We start from the raw sequence: 18,923 nt of genomic DNA on the forward strand, positions 1-18,923 counted from the left end.
CTCCTCCCACCATTACATCTTTCCCCTCCACCAAAAAATTGGAGTTTTATTTAATTCTGCTCGTTTAGTCCGAGTTGGGATAGAGCCAGGATGGGATTTGAGCTCCTTTTTGCTGGAATTCTGTCGCTTCTCAGTTTTTGGGGTTTTTCCCCAATGGGATCCCGTTCCAGTCATAAAATTGGAGTTTTATTTAATTCCTCTCGTTTGCTCTGAGTTGGGATAGAGCCAGGATGGGATTTGAGCTCTTTTTTTCTGGAATTCTGTTGCTTCTCAGTTTTTGGGGTTTTTTCCCAATGGGATCCCATTCAGCAGCCGGGATCCCTCCAAATTCCAGCACCAGGTACTCCCAGCATTCCCACATTTCCCTCTGCTCTCGCCTCCTCCCACCATTCCATCTCCTTCCCTCACAAAAAAAATGGAATTATATTTAATTCCCCTTTGTTTGGAGTTGGGATAGCAGGATGGGATTTGAGCTCCTTTGTATCTGTGCTTTTAAACAATGCCCCATCCTCTTTCCTCCCAAAATAATTTAATTGCTCTGAGTTGGGAAGAGCCAGGATGGGATTTCCCAGTTTTTGGTTTTTTCCCCAATGGGATCACGTTCCAGCCATTGCAGGAGCTCTGAGATCCAACAGAATTCCTTCAGATTTCCAAAAATTCCATTCTGGACTTTAAATTTTTAAAATTTCCTTTCGGGATGCTCCCGGAGCTGCTTCATTCCCAGCCCTCAGGAGCCTTTGGATTTCCCATTGTTGTTAATTCCTGCTCAGGGGAGGAATTCCATTGGAATTTTCTGGAACCTGCAGCAATTCCCTCTGGGAAGGGGAGGTCGGGTTTGGTGCTGCCCGGGTTTATTCCAAAGGGAGTTTTGTGGGATGGGTTCTTCCTGCTGGATCAGAATTCCCAGGAATTGCCCCTGGATCCCTGGGAGCGTCCCAGGAAAGGTTGGAGCATCTTGGGATTGGGATTGGGATTGGGATTGGGATTGGGATTGAAGGTCCCTTCCCAAACCAGTCTGGAATCACAACACCCAAATTTCTGTCCTTGGACAATCCCAGGGATCCAGGGATTCTCTGGGAATTCCTTCCCAAATCCCACCCCAAGCTCCTTTTCCCAGGGAATTCCCTCCATTCCCAGCTCTCCCGGCCTGGCACCGGATCCATGCACATCCTGACTCTTCTCCAGGAAGGAATTTTGGGAATTCCCTGGGAATTTTGGAACTCCAGGAAGGGTCTCCCTTCCCTTTTCCATCCCCAAATCCCATAAAAATCCCTGGGGATGGATCCTGAGTGTCCTGGATCCCAGAATCCCGGAATTCCATTGATGGCATCCGTGGAGCTTCAATCCCATCCCATTCCAAAGTCTGACTCTTCTCTGGGAAGGAATTTTGGGAATTCCCTGGGAATTCAGGACTCCACTTCCCTTTTCCATCCCCAAATCCCATAAAAATCCCTGGGGATGGATCCTGAGTGTCCTGGATCCCAGAATCCCAGGATCATTGTTGACCTCAATCCCGCAATATTCCCAATCATTTTCCAAAAATCCAGAATTTGTTTGGAACCCATCTTCACATTCTGACCTCGCTCACAGCTTCTGCTTTGACCGAAATTCCCTTTTTTTTCCCCCGTTTTTTCTGCCATTCCAGGGATTTGGAATGCTGCTGATGGAGGAGGCGGAGAGGATCGCCAGGGAGGAGCACGGGGCTCGGAAAATCGCCGTGATTTCAGGTATTTCTGGGGTTTTTGGGAATTTCTTTTTAGGATATTTTTATCTTAATCCGAAAACAACCCCAGTGCTGGAAACATTCCTCAGGTCAGGGGGGATTAATCCGGAATTATCCCGGAAAAAGGAACTGGGAAAAAAACCTGGAGCTTTCCCTCCTTTCCTGTTTTTCCTGGGAAATTTGGGTCGGAATTGAGATTGGATCCAAAATTGGGATTTTGGGGAGCTCAGGGAGCTTTTTTCAGGTGGATGGAGCTGGGGAATATTATGAATCCTATATATTATGGGAATGTATTAGTAATTAGTAGCTGTTATACCTATGGTATATAAGGATTTAATATAAATTATCATTAATTATAAATTATATTATGTATTATATTATATTATTATGCAATATATTATATATTGTATATTACATTGTATAATAATTATATTCTGTATATTAATACTTTATTTATAGATTATTGTTTCTACATTACAATATATTAATTATAATTAATTATATAATTCTTGTTGCCATAAGAATTTTAGGGGATTTAGCAGCAGAGCTCTGATCCAGAAGGTTTTTTGGGGAAAAAATCCTCATTTTCTGCTTCTCCACAAAAAAACCCAAAAAGCAGAAATCCACAGCTTGGACCCGTGCTGCTGATCGGATCCAAAATCCTGGAATTTTCATGGATCATGGATGAGGGTCAGAGCTCTGTAATCCTGAGCTCTGGAATACAATAATTCAATATAAATTATAATTAATTATAAATTATAATTAATTATATAATTCTTGTTGCCATAAGAATTTTAGGGGATTTAGCAGCAGAGCTCTGATCCAGAGGGGGTTTTTTTGGGAAAAAAATCCTCATTTTTTGGGAAAAAAACCCAAAAATCAGAAATCCACAGCTTGGACCCGTGCTGCTGATCGGATCCAAAATCCTGGAATTTTCACAGATGAGGGTCGGGGTGAGAGTGGGGACAACGTGCAGGAGGAGCCGGGTGCTCCAAGGGAATTTTCTGGATTTTCTGGATTCCGTTTGCTGCTTGTTCCCAGAGCAGCTGTGGCCGCTCCACCCCTGGAAGTGCCCAAGGAAAATTGGGAACAATCTGGGATCGTGTCCTGGGAATGGGATGGGATTGAAGGTCCCTTGCCCCCCAAACCCTTCCAGAGTTCCAGGATTCCATCTCCCAGGGGTTTCCCTGTTTCTGGTGCTGTTTGGTGTCTGTCTGAACTGGGAATTCCACCTGGATTCTGGAATTCCATCATTCCGTCTCCCAGTGGTTTCCCTATTCCTGTTTGGTGTCAGTCTGAACTGGGAATGTTTTCCCTGGATTCTGTTTATCCTGGGATGCTGATATCCCTGAATGCTGATATCTCTGGATTCCATTTTCCCTGGATGCTGATATCCCTGAATCCCGTTATCCATGGATCCCATTATCCCTCGATGTTGTTTTCCCTGGATCCCATTATCCCTGGATGCGGCTATCCCTGGATCCCATTATCCCTCGATGTTGTTTTCCCTGGATGTTGTTTTCCCTGGATCCCGTTATCCCTGGATCCCGTTTTCCTTGGATCCCGCTATCCCTGGATCCCATTTTCCCTGGATGTTGTTTTCCCTGGATCCCGTTTTCCCTGGATGCTGATATCCCTGGATCCTGTTATCCCTGGATTTTGTTATCCCTGGATCCCATTATCCCTGAATGTTTTTTCCCTGGATGCTGATGTCCCTTGATCCTGTTTTCCCTGGATTTTTTTTTCCCTGGATCCCGTTATCCCTGGATCCCATTTTCCCTGGATGCTGATATCCCGGGATCCTGTTATCCATGGATTTTGTTTTCCTTGGATCCTGTTATCCCTGGATGTTTTTTTCCGTGGATCCCATTGTCCCTGAATCCCGTTATCCCTGGATCCCTTTATCCCTCGATGGATGGTTTTTTCCCTGGATCCCATTATCCCTGGATCCTGATATCCCTGGATCCTGTTATCCCTGGATCCCGTTATCCCTGGATCCCATTGTCCCTGGAACCCATTTTCCCTGGATTTTGTTTCCCCTGGATCCTGTTATCCCTGGATTTTGTTATCCCTGGATCCTGCTATCCCCGGATCCCATTATCCCTGGATCCCCTTTTCCCTAGATGTTGTTTTCCCTGGATGTTGTTTTCCCTGGATCCCATTTTCCCTGGATCCCATTACCCTTGGATCCCATTATCCCTGGATTTTGTTTTCCCTGGATTTTTTCCCTGGATCTCATTATCCTGGATCCCGTTATCCCTGGAGGTTGTTTTCCCTGGATCCCCTTTTCCCTGGATGTTGTTTTCCCTGGATCCCGTTATCCCTGGTTTCCATTATCCCCGAGTGTTTTTTCCCTGGATGCTGAAGTCCCTGGATCCCATTATCCCTGGATCCTGTTTTCCATGGATGTTTTCCCTGGATTTTGTTTTCCCTGGATCCCATTATCCCTGGTTTTTTCCCTGGATCCCATTATCCCTGGATCCCATTATCCCTGGATCCCATTATCCCTGGATTTTCCCTGGATCCCATTATCCCTGGCTGTTTCCCCTGGATTCCATTATCCCTGGCTTTTTATCCCCTGGATCCCGTTATCCCTGGCTGTTTTTCCCCTGGATCCCGTTATCCCTGGCTGTTTTTCCCCTGGATATTTTTAACCCCTTCATGCCCACCCCTGCCCCGAACACCCCCAGACCCCTCCCTGGCCCCTGGGGATGAACATTCCCAGCAAGGATTCCCCTTTTCCCGGGATTCCGAGCCGTTCCAGCGGGAAGCGGGACCTGCCCCTCCCCTCTCAGAAACAGCGATTTTTGTTCCTCTCTTTGCTCATTTCTGCTCATTTTCCGCTCCAGCGGCTCCTTTGTGCCCCCGGATCGAAATTCCAGCTGGGAACACCCCGGAGGCCTCCCTGCATTGTCCCGGCTCTGCAATCCCTGCTTTTCCATCTCCCTGGAATTGCTGCCGGCTCCCTCTGCCTTTTGTGGGGTTGGGTTTTTTTTGGGTGGTTTTTGGGGATGTTTTGGTTTTCTCGTCTCTGAATTTGCTCCTTTTTGCCCTTTTCAAAACCCCTCCCGAACCCCAATGAAACCATCCCAGAATTTGCTCCTCTGGTGTCCACGAGAGGATGGAAATACAGGGAATGTGGGGAATCCTTGTGGAATATGGAGAATTCCTCTTTCTTTCCTTTTTTCCTTCTTTCCTTCCTTCCACCACATCCATCTTTCTTTTCTTTTCTTTTCTTTTCTTTTCTTTTCTTTTCTTTTCTTTTCTTTTCTTTTCTTTTCTTTTCTTTTCTTTTCTTTCTTTTCTCTTCTCTTTTCTTTTCTTTTCTTTTCTTTTCTTTTCTTTTCTTTTCTTTTCTTTTTCTTTTCTTTCCTTTTCTTTTCTTTTCTTTTCTTTCCTTTCCTTTCCTTTTCCTTTTCTTTTCTTTGCTATCCCCTTTCCTTGAAATTTCCTTTCCTTGAAATTTCCTTTTCCTTTCCTTGAAATTTCCTTGCCTTTCCTTTCCTTGAAATTTCCTCCCTCCCAGAAACCCCCAAATCCACAATTTCTGATTGGTTGGGAATGATTTAGCAATCACATTCATTGTTTCCTTCCCGGGGATCTGAAATTCCCAGCGTTGGATCAGAGCTGCGAACATTTCCCAGGGATTTAGAAGGAAACGCTCTTCCCTTTCCTGGAGATATTGAATTCCGGGTTTAACCCTTGTTCTCCTCACCCTTTTCCATGAAATTCCGTGGATTTTCCACCTGGGGAGGAGGAAGGATGGGATGAGCTCGGGATCCTCTGTCCTGAGGACCTTTCCTGTCGCCTCCTGACGGCTCCTCTGGCTTGGCTCCGAGCCCTGACATCCCATAATTATCCCATCATTATCCCATCATTATCCCATCATGAGCCCTGTCCCACCCCAATCCCAAATCCCAAACAATTCCAGCTGCTCCCGTAAAGCAGCACCACTGGTGGGTGTAGGAGCGAGTTTGGGAATTCTGGGAACGCTGGCTCCCAAAAATCCCGATATTCCCGATCCTTCGGCGGTTCCGGTGTCATCCTGGAATTCCGGGAATCCAGAGAGGTCCAGGATTGCTTGAGAATTCCAGGAAATGACAAATCTGGTGCTTTTGGGGTGGTTTTTGAGGGATGCTGGTCCGTCCTTCCTGGGGGGGCTTGGTGAATCCAGACTGGGATTCTGCAAATCCAGACTGGGATTCAGCAATCCAAACTGGGATTCAGCAACTCCAAACTGGGATTCTGCAAATCCAAACTGGGATTCTGCAACTCCAAACTGGGATTCAGCAACTCCAAACTGGGATTCTGCAAATCCAAACTGGGATTCAGTAATCCAAACTGGGATTCTGCAACTCCAGACTGGGATTCAGCAAATCCAAACTGGGATTCAGTGAATCCAAACTGGGTCTGCAAACCACTGGGAAGCAGCAACCAAGGATATAACAAGGGAACAACAGCTCAACACGGCCAAACGGTAATCAACTGAGCGAACAGAACCCCAATCACGGCCAAAACATAGCACCCGGGATCCAAACGGATCACAACCAAATGGATACCAACGCTGATAGGGAACAAACGGAAGGAATCAGACTGGGACAGCATAATCCAAATTGGGATTCAGCAAATCCAAACTGGGATTCAGCCAATCCAAACTAGGATTCAGCCAATCCAAACTGGGATTCAGTGAATCCAAACTGGGATTCAGGGAATCCAGACTGGGATTCAGCAGCATAAGCTGCCGGGACTCCTCCATGTGCCAGGGACATTCCCAGGGCTGCCAATTCCTCCTCCGTCACCAAACCCAGCTCAGTAAATCCCGGGCAGGGCTCGGGGCCGCACTCCGTCTGTCTGTCCATGTCCGTCCATCCGTCCGTCAGCGTTATCAGTGCGCGCTGTCCCGCAGCTCTGTGTCAGCTCTGCGTCCTTATCTCCCACACCAGGGCCCGGACTGGATTCCCCTCCTCGCCCTCTGCTCTCCTTTCATCCCTGGAATCCAGGGCTGGAGCTCATTCCCATACCCGGGAGATGGAGCTCATTGCCATGCCTGCAGGGCTGGAGCTCATTCCCATACCCGGGAGATGGAGCTCATTGCCATGCCTGCAGGGATGGAGCTCATTCCCATACCCGGGGGGATGGAGCTCATTGCCATGCCCGGGGGCTGGAGCTCATTCCCATGCCTGCAGGGATGGAGCTCATTCCCATACCGGGCAGGGCCAGGGGTGGAGCTCATTCCCATGCCCCGGGGGATGGAGCTCATTCCCATACCCGGGGGCTGGAGCTCATTGCCATGCCCGCGGGGCTGGAGCTCATTCCCATGCCCGGGGGCTGGAGCTCATTCCCATAGCCGGGGGCTGGAGCTCATTGCCCTGCCCGAGGGATGGAGCTCATTCCCATGCCCGGGGGCTGGAGCTCATTCCCATACCCGGGGATGGAGCTCATTCCCATGCCCGGGGGCTGGAGCTCATTCCCATGCCTGCGGGGATGGAGCTCATTCCCATACCCGGGGGATGGAGCTCATTGCCATGCCCGGGGCTGGAGCTCATTCCCATAGCCGGGGGCTGGAGCTCATTGCCATGCCCGGGGGGATGGAGCTCATTGCCATGCCCGGGGGCTGGAGCTCATTGCCATGCCCGGGGGCTGGAGCTCATTGCCATGCCCGGGGGATGGAGCTCATTCCCATGCCCGGGAGATGGAGCTCATTCCCATACCCGGGAGATGGAGCTCATTCCCATGCCCGGGGATGGAGCTCATTCCCATACCCGGGAGATGGAGCTCATTCCCATACCCGGGGATGGAGCTCATTCCCATAGCCAGGGGATGGAGCTCATTCCCATGCCCGGGGATGGAGCTCATTCCCATGCCCGGGGATGGAGCTCATTCCCATACCGGGGGATGGAGCTCATTCCCATGCCCCCCGGGGATGGAGCTCATTCCCATACCCGGGAGATGGAGCTCATTCCCATGCCCAGGGGAGCGTGGCCGTGCGGGGCTCTCAGGGGGAAAAACATCCAGGAGCCGGGAAAAAACCATCCAGGGGCGGAGGAAAACCATCCAGGGTTGGGGTGCTCCCCACCAGAACAGAAATTTGGAAGAGCTGGGGTTGATGTGTTTTATTTCTCTGAATTCCTGGCGGTGTCAGGAGCTCCAGCTTGGGATCACCCCAGGAGCCAGGAAAAAACATCCAGGAGCTGGGAAAAAATATCCTTGTGCTGGGGAAGAAATATCCCTGTGCTGGGGAAAAAACATCCAGGAACTGGGAATTAAACACCCCAGGAGCTGGGAAAAAACATCCAGGGTTGGGGTGCTCCCCACCAGAACAGAAATTTGGAAGAGCTGGGATTGATTTATTTTAATTCTCTGAATTCCTGGTGGTGTCAGGAGCTCCCAGGAGATGGGAAAAAGCCACCCAAGACTGGGGTGCTCCCCACCAGAACAGAAATTTGGAAGAGCTGGGGTTGATGTGTTTTAACTCTGAATTCGTGGTGATGTCAGGAGCTGCAACTCGGGATCACCCCGGGAGATGGGGAAAAAATACCCAGGAGCTGGGGAAAAAATACTCAGGGCTGGGGAAAAACATCCAGGGCTGGGGAAAAACATCCAGGGCTGGGGAAAAACATCCAGGAGCTGGGGAAAAACATCCTTGTGCTGGGAAAAAAACATCCTTGTGCTGGGAACAAAATGTCCTTGTGCTGGGGAAGAAATATCCCTGTGCTGGGGAAAAAACATCCAGGGGCTGGGGAAAACCATCCAGGAGCTGGGAAAAAATTCCCAGGAGCTGGGAAAAAATACCCAGGGCTGGGAAAAAACATCCAGGAACTGGGAATGAAACACCCCAGGTGCTGGGGAAAAAACATCCAGGAGATGGGAAAAAACTACGCAGGGCTGGGTGCTGTGCTCAGAGCAGCAGAGCAGGGGAAATTTGGAAGAACTGGGATACTGGAGGACAATTCCAGGGCTCCATCCCATTTTTTCTCCCATGGATCAGGGCTTAGCACCGATCCCAACCCTGATTTCCACAGCCGCCGATGTTTTTCAGTTTTTGAGCTGATGGATGACGCCCAGACTCCCAAAATCTCCTTTTTTATCACAAATCCGTGTTCTAAATTACCCATCTGCGGGATCGTGGCTGCTCGGGGCCGTGCCGTGACAGAGCCAGACACAGGGGCTGTGAAAACATTAATTTAGAATCTCCAGGAAGCATTCCCAGCAGGAAAAAAGGGAAAAAAAACCCCAAACAAATCCCAACTTGCATTTTCCATTAAAAACCCGAGGATTTGGGGGCGGGTTCCTCCTGTAGGGAAGAGCTTCAGACCCCAGGTGAGGAAAAAATACCAAAATTCACTTCCAGAGCTCTGATTTAAAGCAGATTAAATGGGGTTTTAATTATCTTTGAAATAAATAATAGTGGATTCCTGTATTCTCAGAGGGAATGAGGCCCTGGCACAAGTTTCCCAGAATTTGGGAACCCCTGGCAGAGGTTTCCCAGAATTTGGGAACCCCTGGAAGTGTCCAAGGCCAGCCTGGAAAATCCCGGGATGGTGGGAGGTGTCCCTGCCCATGGATGGACCTGGATGAGCTTTGAGCTCCCTCCCAACCCAAACCATCCCGGAATACCGAGGAACATTCCCAAAATCCCCTCATTTTCCAAGGATTTTATCTCCTCAGGAACTTCCAGAGAACACATTCCCAATTCTCTGATTTAAAACAAAAACCTTTGCTGTGGGGATCGTTCCTTAAACTCAGGACTTTTCCAGGATTTCTCCAACGTGCTAAAAAGGGGGATTTTCCCCATTTCCTCGGTGCTGATAAGGCAGGCTGTGGTTATCTGGGATCCTTTGCTGGTTCCCGTTGTTGTTCCCGTTGCCGGCGGGGGATTTGTTGGGATTCACGCGGAGCAGCCTCGTGTTTTCCCTGGAGATGCATCCCAGCCGGGTGGGAAGCAGGAAATCACAGGAAAGCGCGGATGGAGCTGCTGAGCATTCCCAGCTCCAGTTCCCAAACTTCGGGGATTTTCCATCAGCATCCAGAACAAAACGCACAAGGGGAAAAAATCCTCCTTTCTCCTATTTTCCTACATTTCCATGGATTGAAAGTGTCCTTGTGGCCATCCCAAATTCCCGTGCCCATCCCAAATCCCCATGGCCATCCCAATTCCCTGGCCATCCCTCCGTGGCCATCCCAAATCCCTGTGCCCATCCCAAATCCCCGTGGCCATCCCAAATCCCCGTGGCCATCCCAAATTCCTGAAGCCATCCCAAATCTCCGTGGCCATCCCAAATCCCTGTGGCCATCCCAAATCCCCGTGGCCATCCCAAATCGCCCCAACCGTGTGGCCATCCCAGGCCCCCATTGAACCCCCAATCCTGAAGCCATCCCAAATCCCCGTGCCCATCCCAAACCCGTGTGGCCATCCCAAATCCCTGTGCCCATCCCAAATCCCCGTGGCCATCCCAAATCCCGTGCCCATCCCAAATCCCTGTGGCCATCCCAAATCCCCGTGGCCATCCCAAATCCCTGTGGCCATCCCAAATCCCCGTGCCCATCCCAAATCCCTGTGGCCATCCCAAATCCCTGTGGCCATCCCAAATCCCGTGCCCATCCCAAATCCCTGTGCCCATCCCAAATCCCTGTGCCCATCCCAAATCCCGTGCCCATCCCAAATCCCCGTGCCCATCCCAAATCCCTGTGCCCATCCCAAATCCCCGTGTCTGGCTTGAGCCTCGCTGCTCGTTCTGGGTGAAATCCATGGAATTTTGGTGAACGGTTCTTCCATAGAATTCCAGGATGGTTTGGTTGGGAAAATTCCTGAAATCCCACCCAGTTCCATGATCTGGGACACCTCCCACCATCCCAGCTTGCTCCAACCGTGTCCAAACCTGGCCTGGGACGTTTCCAGGGATGAGAATTCCTGGAAATGTCTCCAGAATTCCAGAGATTCTCTGGAAAAACCATTTCCTGTCCTGTTGTTGGCTGATCCTTGTCCCAGCACCTTTGAAGGACAACCTCACTCACCAAAGATCCCACAGATTATCCCGGTGTCCACCCGGGATGCCCAGGCTCCCTTTTCCACCCGATCCAGGTGGTTATTCCCAAAAAACCTGGAAAACCGCGGCTCCCGCCTCCACGGGGTGCAGCATCGGCTGAGCTCATCCAGCTCAGGTTATCCTGGAATATTTGGAGGGGGAAGGAACCTGCGAGTCAGGACGTGCCCGGATTCCACACGCCGGGAGAACATTCCGGGAAAACGCGGAGCCGGAGCCGCCGGAGCGTCCGGGCGAGTCCGTGCCGCGGGGATTTGATGAGCTCCCAGCGGGTCGTTAATGATGCCCAACAAATCCTCGTTCCCAGCCGCGGCCGAGGGATCCTGGAGGATGCTCGGGCTGAGTCACACACGGGGATTTGTGGATTTATTTGTGGATTTATTTGTGGATTTATTTATGGATTTTCCGGGCTGGTTCTGCCGCGGTCCCGTGCCCGTGTTTATCCCTGGGGCTTGAGCCGCTTCCCTCTGTGCCCTGCTCCAGGCACGCTTCCCAAATGGATTTCATTCATTTTCGGGATGTAAATTCCAGGTTTTGGGTTTTTTTTTTTATCAGCAGATTTTGCCACGATTCCGGCGCTCCCAAAGGGGATTAAATTCTCTGTACTCAGAGGATGTGTCACTCCAAGATTGAGGGGAGGGGACACTTCCAAAATACCTCCCCTGGCTCCTGGCCGTGGGTTTGCATCCAGGCAGGTGGGATTGGAGCCCCTGTCCTCCTGCTGGATCCGGATCCGGATGAATCCCGCTCTGCCGTGGTTGGATGTGGAATATTTAACAATATTTAACATCAAATCCTTCTCCTGAAGCTGCAGGGTGAGGAATTTGGCCAGTTCTGCCTCGGAAAGCCAAGGTTTTGGTCTTATCCTTCCAATCCTGCAGGAGAGTTCTTCTGGGATATTTCTTGGAGGGTTTCCTTTCCATGGAAACCTCACGTGTGGCTTGGAGCTCCAAGGTTCTGCCTGGACAGGCCCCACCAGCTCTGGGGCGTGTTTGGGATAAATCAGAATGGAAATTATTTGGGAAGAGATCCTGTGCCATGGAGACATTCCAGGAGTGCTCCTGGCCGTGGGTTTGCATCCAGGCAGGTGGGATTGGAGCCCCTGTCCTCCTGCTGGATCCGGATCGGATGAATCCCGCTCTGCCGTGGTTGGATGTGGAATATTTAACAATATTTAACATCAAATCTGGTGCAGGTGGTTTGGCGTCCCTCGAAAGAGTGGTCTTACCTCCTCCGCAGGAGAGTTCTCTGGGATTTCTTGAGTTTCCTCCTGGAAACCTCATGTGTTGAGCCAGGCTCCTGGACCCCACCACCTGGGTTTTGGGATAAATCAGATGGAAATTATTTGGGAAGAGATCCTGTGCCATGGAACTTCAGGAGTTCCTGGGTTTGCATCAGGCAGGTGGATTGGAGCCTCCCCTGCTGGATCCGGATCCGGATGAATCCCGCTCTGCCGTGGTTGGATGTGGAATATTTAACAATATTTAACATCAAATCCTTCTCCTGAAGCTGCAGGGTGAGGAATTTGGCCAGTTCTGCCTCGGAAAGCCAAGATTTTGGTCTTATCCTTCCAATCCTGCAGGAGAGTTCTTCTGGGATATTTCTTGGAGGGTTTCCTTTCCATGGAAACCTCACATGTGCCTTGGAGCAGTGGGAAGCTCCAAGGTTCTGCCTGGACAGGTCCCGCCGGCTCTGGGGCGTGTTTGGGGTAAATCTGAGCAGAAAAGATTTGGGAAGAGATCCTGTGCCATGGAGACCTTCCAGGAGTGTTGGGCATTCCAAGGATTTCTCCAGCTCTGGAATCGCTCTCTCCATGGGGACCCAGCTCCCTGCTCCAACCCAAGCTTCCCACAGGGCCTCAGCCTCCTTCGGGCATCTCCAGGGAAACCTCTGAAGGACATTTTGTGGGAGAAGTTCCTGCCCTGAGCGGGGCTGGGGTGACGATGGGGACGTTTGGAGCCTTGGGACACGGGGACACCTCAGTGTCATCGATGGCTTGGGCCCAGAGAGGAGGACCTGGCACCCTGAGAGCTCTGGGATCCATGGAAGCACCATGAGATGTTGCCTTCAAACCCCTCAGGTTTTCCAAGGATCAAAGGAAAAAGGGGAATCGTTTCAGAGCTCTGATGGAGGTGGTGTCAAACCATCGGTTGAATTATTTGGTTGTCCTTCAGTTCGAGGTGCTGCCGACCCTTTATCCAAGTTATGTGGGGCTGTGGATGATCTTTCAGAGCCAACACTCGTGTTTTGTACCCCAGCTGCTCTGCTGATGGTTTTTTGGGCAAGATGTTGGTTCAGGTCCTGGTTTAGTCCAAGGCAGAGGTCCCAACGCTTCCAGGCAGAGGGGAGTGGATGTGTTTGCAGCTTTGGGGCTTTGCCTTGGTTTCAGGCTCCAAAAGCAGAGTGAATTTGGGTCCCTTCGGGGTGTTCTCGGTCCCTGCTGTGCCCTCACAGGGGAGGGAATTTGCTCAGCTGTTCCCCACCTTGGGGCTCCTTGTGCTGGAATGGGGGCACGAGGACATTTCAGCTCTGGGCTTCAGGTGCCTTTTCCACATTTTAAATTCGGAATGGTGGTGGGATGAATCCAAGAGTGGTTGGGGTTGGAAGGGACCTTAAAGACCTTCCACGTCCAATCCCTGCCATGGGCATGCTGGATGGGAATTTGTTGGGATTTTAAACCGTTCAGGAACTCAAATTGCATTCAGGAAACAACTGAGGACATTTCAACCAAACCTGTGAGAGCAGCCACAGGGCACCACCATGGGCAGGAAAGGGTTACCAGGGTCATTCCCTGCCCCCCAGGGCATCACCATGGGCAGGAAAGGGTTACCAGGGTCATTCCCTGCCCCCCAGGGCACCACCATGGGCAGGAAAGGGTTACCAGGGGCATTCCCTGCCCCCCAGGGCACCACCATGGGCAGGAAAGGGTTACCAGGGTCATTCCCTGCCCCTTCCAGCGATTCCTGGAAAGCCCGGGAGGTTCCAGGAAGGCTGGAGAGGGATGAGAGGGAAGAGGGGCCGCGCTCAAGCCCTCTCCATCCTGTGCCCAACGCCTCCTCCCTCCCCGATGGGTAATTAGTGCACCTGGGAGTAATTAGCTGAGGTGGAAGGACAGAGCAGGGCCTGCCCTGCCTTTCATCCTCCCCTGGGCAGGAGAGCAAGGGCAGGGGAGAGGCTCCTGGAGAAAAATGGGAGCCGTCCTGCTCGAGGAGGAAATTGGATTGTGCCCACTCGAGCACCAGGAATGGAGCCGAGCTCATTCCTGGAGCCTTGGAGTGGAGCTGAGCTCATTCTCCTGGAGCCTTGGAGTGGAGCTGAGCTCATTCCTGGAGCTCTGGAGTGGAGCTGAGCTCTTACCTGGAGCTCTGGAGTGGAGCTGAGCTCATTCCTGGAGCCTTGGAGTGGAGCTGAGCTCATTCCCGGAGCTCTGGAGTGGAGCTGAGCTCATTCCCGAGCTCTGGAACAGCTCCTGGGGCTGTAGGGCTGGAGCTGAGCTCATTCCTGGAGCCTTGGAGTGGAGCTGAGCTCATTCCTGGAGCCTTGGAGTGGAGCTGAGCTCATTCCTGGAGCCTGGAGTGGAGCTGAGCTCATTCCAGAGCCCTGGAACAGCTCCGGGCTGGGGCTGGAGCTGAGCTCATTCCTGGAGCACCTGGAGTGGAGCTGAGCTCATTCCCAGAGCCCTGGAGTGGAGCTGAGCTCATTCCAGAGCCCTGGAACAGCTCCGGGGGCTGCAGGGCTGGAGCTGAGCTCATTCCAGAGCCCTGGAGTGGAGCTGAGTATTCAGAGCCGAAAAGCCGCGGGAGGGGGGGAGAGTGACTCCAGAGCCCGTGGAGCTGAGCTCATTCCAGAGCCCTGGAACAGCTCCAAGCCCCTGCCCAGGGCGCTCAGAGACCCTGGTACAGAGCCCAAGCCCCCCGTGCCTCTGATCTTGACCCATGGAAAAAATTACCCACCTTACATGAGGATCTACAAGCCACAGGAGTTTTAGTAGAATGACAGCAACGGGGTGAAAATTAGATTTTTGGGGTTTTTAGAATGGGGTCTCAGGGTCCCAAGATGGAGGAATCTGAGCGTGCCTTGTCCTTTCTCCTTCTTCTTCTCGGCCTCCATCTTCTGGGTGATTTTGGCACTTTTGGATGGGTTTAGAGTACTGTAGCTTTTATACAAAAAACCACGTGTACATTATTTACAATAATTTCCCAATACCTATCACTGTCTAACATGGGTGATGGGTATTGGGAAGTTATTGTAAATAATGCACGCGTGGTTTTTGGTATAAAAAGATAACACTGAGGTGGGCAGAGTGTTTCTGTCTGACCTGCTGGAGGGACCTTGGGAGGACAGAAGAATTTTATAGATAAGGAAAAATAAACAACCTTGAGAATGAGAAGTGAAGAGCTCTGACTCCTTCTTGGTGGGATGAATCCAAAATTGTTTGGGGTTGGAGGGACCTTCAAGACCCTCCAGGTCGAAGCCCCGCCGTGGTTGGGAAAAGAGATTTCCTGACTCATTTCTCTGACTCTTTTGGGTCGCTGTGACCCTGAGAGATGTTAAAATCTCTTTTCCCAGCCCGGCGCTTGAAGAAGGAGTCAGGGCTCTTCATTTCTTGGTCTCAAGGTTGTTTATTGTGTTTTATCTATAAAATTCTTTCTCCTGCCCTGCCGAGGTCCGTCCAGCAGGACAGTTCCAGGCACTCTGCCTGCCCCCGGGGCGGTGTTATGTCTTTATACCAAAAACCACGTGTGCATTATTTACAATAACTTCCCAATACCCATCACCTGTGTTAGACAGTGAGACCAATCCAAAAGTGCCACCATCACCCAGAAGATGGAGGCCACGAAGAAAACGGCTCTCCATACCCCACACTATTACATATCTTTTGCCTATAACACCCACACACTATCATCCTACTAACTTGTTTAACTTTAAAGTGTATTTGCCATGGTAAACCAAAAGTCCTAAGCAGAAATGGAGGCTGAGAAGAAGGAGGAGAAAGGACAAGGCATGCCCAGATCCCTCCATCTTGCCCCCTGAACCTCCATTCTAAAAACCCCAAAAATCTAATTTTCACCCGGTGATAAATTCACTTTTATTCTACCTAAACTGTCGTGGCTTGTAAATTGTCGTATAAAGTTGGTAATTTGCTCCACAGGTCATAACCCAAAAATCCTCCATCACAGCAGAAGATGGAGGCTGAGAAGAAGGAGAAGAAGGACAGGACACACCCAGATCCCTCCATCTTGCCTCCTGAACCCTCATTCTAAAAACCCCAAAAATCTAATTTTCACCCGGTGATAAATTCACTGTTATTCTACCTAAACTGTCGTGGCTTCTAAATTGTCGTATAAAGTTGGTCATTTGCTCCATGGGTCATAACCCAAAAATCCTCCATCACAGCAGAAGATGGAGGCTGAGAAGAAGAAGGAGAAAGGACAAGGCACATCCAGATCCCTCCATCTTGCCCCCTGAACCCCCATTCTAAAAACCCCAAAAACCGAATTTTCACCCCGTGATAACTTCACTATCATCCTACTCAGACTTTGGTGCCTTGTAAATCCTCATAAAGGGTTGGGAATTTTTGCCAGGCCTGGCTTTTCCAGCTGTGTCCCCAGGGAATTAAATTAAACCTCATTAATTAAAACCTCGTTAATTAAACCTCATTTTTCTCCTCCTGGCAGGTGTCGGCACCAGGAATTACTACAGGAAAATCGGCTACGAGCTGGAAGGGCCCTACATGGTGAAATGGCTGGAATGATGGTCCTGGAGATGCTCACCCTGGGAGGACACAATGCTCATCGTGGTGGAATGGTTGGAATGATGGTCCTGGAGATCCTCATCCTGGGAGGACACAACGCTCATCGTGGTGGAATGGTTGGAATGATGGTCCTGGAGATCCTCATCCTGGGAGGACACAACGCTCATCCCAGAAATAAATCCCAGGACTTGCTTCTGCCAAAGCCCACGGCTGCAAAGAGCTCCAGAGTTGGACTTGATGGTCCTGGTGGTCCCTCCTAATTCCATGATTTTTGGAAATAATGCATCGTCTCCTCTGGGAAGAGCAGCTCTGGGATCATGCCATTCCCACCGGAGAGGCTGGGGACATTCCAGGTGTCTCATCACCTGCTGCATCCTCAGGATGATGAAAATTCAGGATTTGGGGTGGCCTGGTGGGAAAAACGCCTTTTTTTCTGCTGCTGTCAGCTTTTCCTGGTTCTGCGTTAAAACTGGGCTTGGTTTTCTGGCCGGGAATAAATTCTGTGTTTATTTCATTTACACCGGGCTCGGCCGCTTCTGTCCATCCCCAGCAATTCCCAAATTTGATCCTTCTCCAGGAGGAGGAATTGAGATCAGGACCCGAGTTGTCCATCCCCAGCAATTCCCAAATCTGATCCTTCTCCAGGAGGAGGAATTGAGATCGGAACCCGAGTTGTCCCTCTGAGGTGACACAGCCAGGGAGGAGCTGAGGGTGGGAAGGATCTGCTGCCATCATCTCATCCCAGCGGGAATTGGGGCTGTTCTGGCACCTTCCATCCATCCCAAACAATTCCCAGATTTGATCTTTTCCGGGAGGAGGAATTGAGATCAGAACCCAAACTGTCCACCCCAAGCAATTCCCAAATTTGATCCTTTCCCAGGAGGAGGAATTGAGATCAGGACCCGAGTTGTCCATCCCCAGCAATTCCCAAAATTGATTCTTCTCCAGGAGGAGGAATTGAGATCAGAACCCGAGTTGTCCCTCTGAGGTGACACGAGCTGTCCACTCCAGGTGGATCCATGTGGGTTGGGATGGGGATCCCAGAGGATCTCCAGAGGTGCCACCATCATCTCATCCCAGTGGGAATTGGGGCTGTTCTGGCACCTTCCGTCCATCCCAAACAATTCCCAAATTTGATCCTTCTCCAGGAGGAGGAATTGAGATCAGAACCCAAGTGCAAGTTGTCCATCCCCAGCAATTCCCAAATTTGATCCTTTTCCAGGAGGAGGAATTGAGATCAGGACCCAAGTCCCTCTTGAGGTACACAGCCAGGGAGGAGCTGAGGGAAATCTGCTGCCATCATCTCATCCCAGCTGGAATTGGGGCTGTTCTGGCACTCCATCCCCAGCAATTCCCAAATCTGATCCTTCTCCAGGAGAAGGAATTGAGATCAGGACCCAAGTTGTCCATCCCAACCAATTCCCAAAATTGATCCTTTCCCAGGAGGAGGAATTGAGATCAGGACCCAAACTGTCCCTCTGCTTCCCAGATCATCCCGTTCTTCTTCCCATTGGGAGAAAAAAGAGGATGGGATTGAAGCTGCATGGATCTCATCCAAACCATTCCGGGATTCTGGGATCCGGGACACTCAGGATCCATCCCCAGGGATTTTTATGGAATTCAGGGGTGGAAAAGGGAAGGGAGACCCTTCCTGGAGTCCTGAATTCCCAGGGAATTCCCAAAATTCCTTCCTAGAGAAGAGTCAGGGGTTGGAATCGGATGGGATTGAAGGAAAAGAGATGGAAGGAAGGGAGAGCTGGAGAAGGACTTGGGAAGGAATTCCTGGCTGGGATGGAATTCCCAGAGATCCTGGGAGTGTCCCAGGGTGGATTTGGATCACCCTGGGATCGTGGGAAGTGTCCCTGGGATGGGGTTGAAGCTCCAGGGATCCCATCCCAAACCATTCCGGGATTCTGGGATCCAGGACACTCAGGGTCCATCCTGAGGGGTTTTTATGGGATTCAGGGGATGGAAAAGGGAAGGGAGACACTTCCTGGAGTCCCAAATTCCCCTGGATCCTGAAATTCCTTCCCAGATGGAGTCGGGATGGGGATGGATCCAGGGCCAGGCTGGGAGAGCTGGGAATGGAGGGAATTCCCTGGGAAAATGGGGAGCTTGAGGCGGGATTTGGGAACAGGAGAGTGGAAGAGAATTCCCAGAGAATCCCTGGGAGTGCCCAAGGAGCAGCTGGAGCACCTGGGGATGCTGGGATTGGAATGGGGCGGGATCTGGGGCCGTTGTCCCCCCAAACCACCCCAGCTCCGGGCAGGGGAAGGCGGATCCTGGAATTCCTCAGGTTCTCCTTCTGGATCTCCATGGAGATGGGCTGGAATTGCCTTTCCCACCAGGAATTATCCAATTAAACCAGCCCCGGGTGGGTGGCTGGGTGTCCTGGGACCTC

At 51.0% G+C, this 18,923-nt stretch overlaps 1 protein-coding gene across 1 annotated transcript in view; it reads left to right on the forward strand.

Annotated features, from left to right (window-relative positions):
- ELP3 (elongator acetyltransferase complex subunit 3) overlaps window positions 1-2,851 on the forward strand; it is a 101,331-nt gene extending 98,480 nt beyond the window's left edge. Inside the window, 2 exon segments of the mRNA XM_030944790.1 lie at window positions 1,646-1,738; window positions 2,765-2,851. Of these exon segments, the coding sequence (XP_030800650.1) occupies window positions 1,646-1,738; window positions 2,765-2,851 (180 nt within the window).
- The last annotated feature ends 16,072 nt before the right edge of the window (window positions 2,852-18,923 follow it).

The sequence above is a fragment of the Camarhynchus parvulus genome, chromosome 3, assembly GCF_901933205.1.
Source record: "Camarhynchus parvulus chromosome 3, STF_HiC, whole genome shotgun sequence".
In the NCBI taxonomy this organism is placed as follows: Eukaryota; Metazoa; Chordata; class Aves; order Passeriformes; family Thraupidae; genus Camarhynchus; species Camarhynchus parvulus.